The 7,536-nt window shown below is 37.6% G+C and overlaps 2 protein-coding genes across 4 annotated transcripts; both read left to right on the top strand.

Moving 5' to 3' along the window:
• Positions 1 to 67: 67 nt before the first annotated feature.
• Positions 68 to 4,502, top strand: LOC122846224 (5'-3' exonuclease PLD4). 3 transcript variants are annotated; one of them, XM_044143032.1, is made up of 11 exons: positions 68 to 174; positions 290 to 350; positions 432 to 586; positions 1,191 to 1,374; positions 1,451 to 1,571; positions 1,658 to 1,785; positions 1,871 to 2,071; positions 2,259 to 2,398; positions 2,474 to 2,639; positions 3,419 to 3,515; positions 3,640 to 4,502. In XM_044143032.1, exons 2-11 carry the CDS (start codon positions 300 to 302, stop codon positions 3,843 to 3,845), a joined length of 1,449 nt encoding a protein of 482 aa, XP_043998967.1. In that variant the 5' UTR covers positions 68 to 174; positions 290 to 299; the 3' UTR covers positions 3,846 to 4,502. The 3 variants fall into 3 exon arrangements, with proteins under 3 accessions (XP_043998967.1, XP_043998968.1, XP_043998966.1); XM_044143033.1 differs by having other exon boundaries at positions 118 to 350; positions 435 to 586; XM_044143031.1 differs by having other exon boundaries at positions 118 to 350.
• Positions 4,503 to 5,000: 498 nt separating this feature from the next.
• srp14 (signal recognition particle 14) lies at positions 5,001 to 7,531 on the top strand. Its single transcript, XM_044143037.1, has 5 exons — positions 5,001 to 5,140; positions 6,305 to 6,377; positions 6,473 to 6,585; positions 6,667 to 6,699; positions 6,805 to 7,531. Exons 1-5 carry the CDS (start codon positions 5,117 to 5,119, stop codon positions 6,892 to 6,894), a joined length of 333 nt encoding a protein of 110 aa, XP_043998972.1. The 5' UTR covers positions 5,001 to 5,116; the 3' UTR covers positions 6,895 to 7,531.
• The last annotated feature ends 5 nt before the right edge of the window (positions 7,532 to 7,536 follow it).

Raw genomic sequence — 7,536 nt, 5'->3', positions numbered from 1 at the left:
ATTTTTTTTTTTATTTTTTTTCCTGAGCCAAATAAACGTATGAAAAGCTGAAATGAAAGTGAAAACAGGAACTGTGCTCTGTTATATTAAACAGCAGAGATATTTAGTTCAGCTTTAGCTGCAAGCTGAAGAGGAAGAAAGAAGTGAGAAAAAACAAGCTGGGTCTGTTAACCAGTGAGTTTGTACTTCAGCGTTACCGTAGACAAAACTTTTAGGTTAAACGCCGACTTTCAAGCTAGAAAAACCCAGTACTGTTTTTTTGTTTGTTTTGTTTTTTTTAAAAACCCAGCGACTCAAAGATGACCTCAACGTACAGCAGCCTTCATGACAACTACGTTTCAAACAAAGGCGTATGTTGGCTCACAGGATATATTTTTCTCTGTGAAATCATTGTTTTCTTTCCTTAACAATCTTTCTGCTAATCTTGTCAGAAGAGGACCAGCTGTGTGACATTGGCTGTGATTTTGGGCTGTCTGACTGTGGTCGGTGTTATTCTTGCCATCGCTGTGTTGGAGAGACCAACACCTAAAAACCATGACACTCTTCCTGAGGACACTGGTGGGCTCAACCTCACTGACCAGTGCAGGTAATAATCCTATACTATTTGAACAGATTTTTATGAATGTATTCCACTTCATGTGGAATAAAAAGTGGAGCATAATTGTGAAATGGAAGAAAAGTTTTAAGTCTGAAAAGTGTGGCATATATTTATATTAAGCCTTCCTGAGTCAATATTTTGTGGAACCAAGTTTCAAGATCTAGACACTAGAAAAGCTTTCCATTTTTCTTTCCACATTGATCAAATTGGCTGGGTCATCCTGACAAATGAATTTGTTTCAATTCAAACCAATCCATGGTAGCTAATGTTGAAGGACTCTAACCAACTTCCCTGTCTCTGGTGAAGAAAAATATTTCCACAGCATGATTTGGTATTTGTAAAGCACCTTAGGCCTTAAGAAAGCTGGCAACATGACAACATTTTATGAGTAGTGAGAAGGACTTTCAGTGAGCTTAGAAGCGTCTTAAACAAATATGGCCACATCATTCAGCTATTTAAGGCAGCATTTTTTACATTCTAATTATGCAGTGCTTTGTGTCTGTCTGTGACAAAGAAAATGCTCAACTGTTACAAATATTTTATATGGGATAATAATTATTTTTATTAATATGTAGTCTGCTTTACCCTGCAGCATGACCCTTGTGGAAAGTATTCCTCTATATCTAAAATATAAAAGCAATGCAACTTTTGGGATCCCTCTGGAGCAAGCCTGGAGAGACCTTATCTCCCAAGCATCACACAGCGTGAATGTAGTCTCATTCTACTGGACATTAACAGGGGAGGACATCAACGTCAACTCCTCCACTGATATTCTTGTGAGTTCCTCACTCAGAAATTGCTCACATATGTCAAAAATGTCTGAGTCTTTGTTGAATGTTTTGTGGAAAACAGGGAAAGGACATCCTACAAGCTCTTGGGGAACTTCCCTCCAGGAACATATCTGTCCGTGTGGTGAGCAGTGTTCCCACAGTCAAAACAAACTCCACAGATCTAAAGATCCTAAAACAGAAAGGTTTGATAGTTACTCTTTTCTTTTAACTTCTCACAGTAACTGCTGATTATATTTTGGCAAACTGTTTTGTTGACCTTTGTCTTCAGGGGTTCAGGTGAGAAGAGTAGAGTTTGGACGCCTGACGACAGGCGTCCTCCACACAAAGTTCTGGATTGTTGACATGAAGCATGTGTTCATTGGAAGTGCCAACATGGACTGGAGGGCTCTGACCCAGGTAAAACTACACATGCCAATAATTCTTAAGTTTACATTCTTCCTATTGAAATTGCTCTCAAAATAAATTCCCACTCTGACTGCAGGTAAAGGAACTGGGAGTGGTGGTCTATAATTGTTCCAGGCTCGCGATGGACCTTCATAAGATCTTCCAGTCCTATTGGGTAATGGGGAAACCCAACAGTTCCCTGCCACAACCTTGGCCTGCAAATTATTCCACTAACATCAACAAACAGCACCCTCTGCTGGTAAAAGAGGGTAACATCTCCAGCAGCCTTTACATTGCTGTGAGTGGCTTTTCTTTCTTTTTTTAGATTTTTCGAGTTGTGAATTTTAAATTACAATGGGTTGTAGAACACCCTGGTTCAGTTTGTATGGTGGCTCTGAGGTGCAAACCGCTACAACATTAACGAAAGCACTACAGCAGAGGGTTGGGTGAATCTGATGTTATTTTGATTTTGTGTGCTATCCCAGGGTTCTCCTCCATCCTTTTGTCCTCCATCAAGGACTCAGGACCTGGAGGCGATACTGTCCTCCATCTCAGAGGCTGACAGATTTGTTGATGTTGCTGTCATGGAGTATTTCCCCACCACTCGATTTGAAAAGCCTCACAAGTAATTCCAAAATCTTGTTTTAACATTTAAAATGTTCTGGTTTTGTTTGAGTTTCTCACTCTGGTGTCCTTCCAGATACTGGCCGTTCATTGATGATGCCATTAAAATGGCTGTGTTTGAAAGGAAAGTGAAGATCAGGATGTTAATCAGCTGTGGGCGTGATTCTGATCCAGCCATGCTGCCCTTTCTTCAGTCTTTGGCTTCAATGGATTACCCTCTCCATCACATCAACATCCAAATAGTGAGACAGTGTATCTGTTTTATACATGTGTGATTGTGCTGTAGAATTGTACTTTCTCCTAATACATTTCTTTAGCTGTTACTTTCCCCCCTTACGCTTCAGATAATCAAAGATATTTTAACACCGGTGTTTTTCAAATTATTGCAGTGAGAGGCATTGTCAACCCACAACAGCATATAACGTTCTGCAGGCCTCACTTGCTGCAGTTAAATTCTTAGATAATGATTCAGCAATGAAAAAGAAACTGTGCAAAATGGCATCTTTGCAAGAATTTCAAAGCCAAAACCAAAGCTATCAAAAAACAATACAATTTCCAACATTTAACAAAAGCTGTTTTCTGATACACCTGGTGTAAAACTAAAAGCATTTCAAACACAAGACACCATACCAATATGGTGGTGGTAGTGTTTTTTTTTTTTTTTTTTTTTTGGGGGGGGGGGGGGGAGGGGGGTTTGGAAAGGCCTAGTAAAAACAAAAGATTTTAATAAAATCAACATGCTGTGGCCTGGGCTTGAACATGTTGTTCTTGCTGAAAGGTTCTCCAATGTGGCTGAATTAAAGTAATTCTGCAAGAGGGAGATAGAGAGAAAAATGTCTTTGGCAATGCCAGTTATTAGGTTTATGGGGCAATTACTTTTTCACATGGGGCAGTTTGGTTTGGGTATAATCATTGTTTAAAATGGCATTTTGTATTTTCTAGGGAGCAGATACTTTTTCACATGCTGGAAAGTTTTCCTAAAAGCCCTCTGTTTTTATTGTTGTTGTTTTGGTTGTTTCAGAAACTGTACATTGTCCCCGTGGGAAATCAGTCTGATATTCCATACACCAGAGTCAATCATAACAAATACATGGTGACTGATAAAGTTGCATACATAGGTGAGTTAATATTAATGTCAGCCAAGGAGTTTAAAGTAATAAGTGTGTGTGTGTGGGGTGGGGGGTGGGTAGGGGGTATAAATTGTATTAATAATTGACCGGATAACACTGTTTTCCAATACAGGCACCTCCAACTGGGTGGGTGACTACTTTCTGACCACAGCTGGAGTGAGTCTGGTCATTTCCCAGAACACTCCTCACTCTGCATTCAACAATCAGACCCTGTACCACCAGCTGAAGGACGTGTTCAACAGAGACTGGCACTCAGAATTCGCAGTCCACCTCGGGGATCTGGGACACAACCCAGACTGTGCTCTATCCCCAAGATGACTGATGTTTTTATCAAACAACGACAAATAATTTATTTTGCTTTTATTGCAACATGTCCATCATAACTGTTGCTTTGCATTGTTTTATTTTCAGTATGAGTATTTTATATAATGTTACTAAGTTTCACTGATGCTTTATTTAGAGGTTAAGTAGTTCCTTATTGACTTCTATGTATCTTCACCTGCATTCCTTCTTTACTTCTCAATATATGGAAATAATATATCACTTTTAGTCCAGTTCAGCTGCTAGATTCTAAGTGACTAGTTAGCTGTTGTGTAATAAGCAGAGATGGAGCTTTATCATAGCCTTTAGATCTCATTACTGTGTGATTGCCATTAACATTTGCAAAAAATCTAACAATAATGCCAGAATTTAAGCCTGAACTAAAGTAGATTTGAGAAGACAACTTCATAGATGCAGCTACAACTATGAGAATGTTGTCTTTGTAGCTTTTGCTTAGCACAACATAAGATTTTGCATTAGTTTTCCTTGTTCCCGACTTTGTTGGGAGTATTTAAACAGGCCATAAACCTGAATGTTAGTCTGATTGTATGACAATAATAAGTAAAAATACCACGGAATTATTAGAATTATGGTATTAGCACATTTAAAAAAAAAAAATAATGTAAAATGGTGTAATTTATACATTCAAAATAATTTTCTTTAATACAAAATACAAGGGATCTCAGATTCTTGTTGCTTTTTCTTCTCACATATTCCGGTCATGGACATTTCCAGAGTCCTAAAGTACTTAAACCCAACACTGACGTGTTTTGGGTGCAGGCAGGCAATGAACAAAGTTTAAAAAAGAGTCAGCAGCCAAGGTCCAGCATCCCTAAGATAGCAACAAAAAATTCCTTTTTTAGGTCTTAATACTAAAGTTTGACAATAAAAATACATTTTGTGTTCTAATTTTTATAACTTTAAAAATATACTTTGTATTAGTTTCTTGACAAATAAACATTTGATATTATTTTTGTATTCTTTCAACTGAAACTTTATCATTTTAAATATGGAAGTCAATGTAAGTACTGTACATTCAAGATGGTCGTTTTTTCAACAAAATGAAGGTGTGTGAACTAACATGAGCGATGAACTGTAGAGGACAGCATTTGGTCAGGGTTATTTTATTGTCCTCCATGACAGTAGGTGGCAGTGTTGTGATGTAGTGGGACATTGAAGAAATGGCGCAGGGCGGAGCTTCAGCTTGTAGTACGTGTGCCTCCTCACAGTGAGAGAGCTAGCTTTACAGCAGAGAAAAAGCCGCAATTATGGTGTTACTCGAGAATGATTCGGTAAGAATATAAAAGACACTATCTGAAATGTGTTACACTGTTCGTATGAATTCACTGCTGTACTTAAAAACTGTCTTTAGCTGTTTTTTGGCTCACGATTTCGTAGCTAGTGATGTTAGCCAGCCAGCTAACGATTGAGTGAACTGCTTGAGACTTGAAATAACGTAAAATATTTGCATTTTAAAAGCTTTTTATACTCGATGTGGCCTAACAGTAATGTTTAAGCTGTATTCCTTAATTTATCTATAATATAACTCAGACGTGTATTCGACGTCTCCACGTATGTCTCAAGAAATGCCCTGACCTATTTTTTTCCTAAATATAAATATCTTTTCACTTTCTCAATTTAGATGTATCGAATGAAAACGAAGGGAGTTTATATCACTTCTAATGTGGTTGAGACGCTAAAAAGACCGACTAATATTGTCCTTTATTAAACTTCCACAAAACAAATGGTTTAACAAACCACAAACTTAGTTTCATATATACTGCTATTAGTCTAAAAAATCTAGTCCAGGTTTGAAGAGTTTAAATACTGTTGAGTTTAAACCAGAACACATTTAAGATGAAAATTAGGTGGCATCTCCTTTTAGCCATTTTCCCAGTCGGAAGCATTTATCGGAGGGCAACTTCAGCTTCGTGTCTTTCTTTAAAACAAATTGGTTTGGGCATTTGTCCAGTGACTAAGGTATAATTGATAGATTAAAAAACGATCCAAAATTAATATCCAGTATGTTGCAAGTGTCATCATGAATCAGGAATTAAATCATCATGAAATACTCAGATCTCAATTATAATAGAACAAAATTATTTTTTTTAATTCTTAACCCTAAATTGCACCATGTTGTCATTGATTTGGCTGGACCTGTTGATTTGTGGTGTCATGTTCCAGTCAAAAGTATTCTGGATGAACCATGTCTGTGTCAGTAGATAATATTCATTTGAGTTTCTTAACTGAATCTCCTTAAAGTATATTTTGAGTAGACTATAGAAAGTCACCTTAAAAAAACAAACACACCATGGATGACGACTCCTTCTCAATCCTGAAAGTCGGTTATTTATTCACCAAGCTTACAACGAACAACATGACCAATTTTATTCTTCTCACCTGACTTTATAAAGTGTACAGATTACAGGAAAAACCTCAAACTGTTTTCTCATTAGTTTCTCACAGAGCTCACTCGGCTCTTCCAGAAGTGTCGGACATCAGGAAGTGTTGCCATCACGCTAAAGAAGTGTAAGTTATTCTGTTACCTAAATCCCAAACATATATGTTTAATTTGCAACGTTTAACCTCTCAGAACCAGATTTGATTTTTCTTTATTGTTTTAGATGATGGTAGAACTAAACCAGTTCCCAAAAAAGGGCATCCGGAGTCATTCGAACCTTCTGATAACAAGTGTCTCATCAGAGCATCTGATGGCAAGAAGAAAATTAGCACAGTGGTGAGCTCCTTTTTTGAACTCATTTTTCAGTTGGCTTTTCTGTATGATCCATTGGTGAACCATATCTTCCTCTAATTTTAGGTCAGCACCAAAGAAGTAATCAAGTTTCAGATGGTACGTTAAGCTCATCTTGTGTTTTTTTGATAACAGACCCAGTCCTTTGTTTTAACAGTATATCTTTAATTATTCACCCATCTGCATCTGTATCGTCCTCTCCAGGCATACTCCAATCTTCTAAGAGCTCACATAGATGGTCTCAAGAAGAAAGATAAGAAAAGCAAGAGCAAGAAAACCAAAGCCACACAATGAGCGATGGACTCTTAATGGAAACAGTGGATATCTGAGCTATTCATTACAGGTTGAGGGGAAGGAAGAGGGAAGCTCCTTGTGATGACGTGATCTCCAGCTCCACTGAGCTCTCCTCCTGCTCACCTCAAACCTCCGAATCAGAATCCTGCTCCTGGTGACTATGTACATAAGATGCCGTTGTTTACATAGTGATGCTTTATCCCCTGGCTTTTCAGTGCCATCCGGTGATTAAGAACAAGACCTGAGGATTTTCATTTTCTTGTACAACATGGAGCATGTCACCATTTATTGAATCCTGCTTCCCCTGGGGCCAACCCCCACAGACACCAATTCTTAGCAGGCTTTGATTTTTGCTTGTTAATCCTTATTTATGTTGCGCAGGGTTGGCTTTTTAATTTAGAAAAAAAAAAATTGTTTTTTTTTTTTTGAGGATTTGAAAGTCATCCGGAAATAGTTGAATCAATTTGTGATTGGTCAGCGTAATTTATGTTAAGGTTTCATTTTTAGTAAAACGCATAACAAGTGCTCTCCTTTCTATTTACATGGCCAGACTATGCTGTACCAATCAAAAAGGGTTTGTATTGTCCCTGGCATCAGAATTTACGTTGATGAATAAAGTTTTTTTTTGTTAAAAATGTGAAT

The sequence above is a fragment of the Gambusia affinis genome, linkage group LG16, assembly GCF_019740435.1.
Source record: "Gambusia affinis linkage group LG16, SWU_Gaff_1.0, whole genome shotgun sequence".
In the NCBI taxonomy this organism is placed as follows: Eukaryota; Metazoa; Chordata; class Actinopteri; order Cyprinodontiformes; family Poeciliidae; genus Gambusia; species Gambusia affinis.
This window is presented reverse-complemented; position numbering and strand designations above follow the sequence as displayed.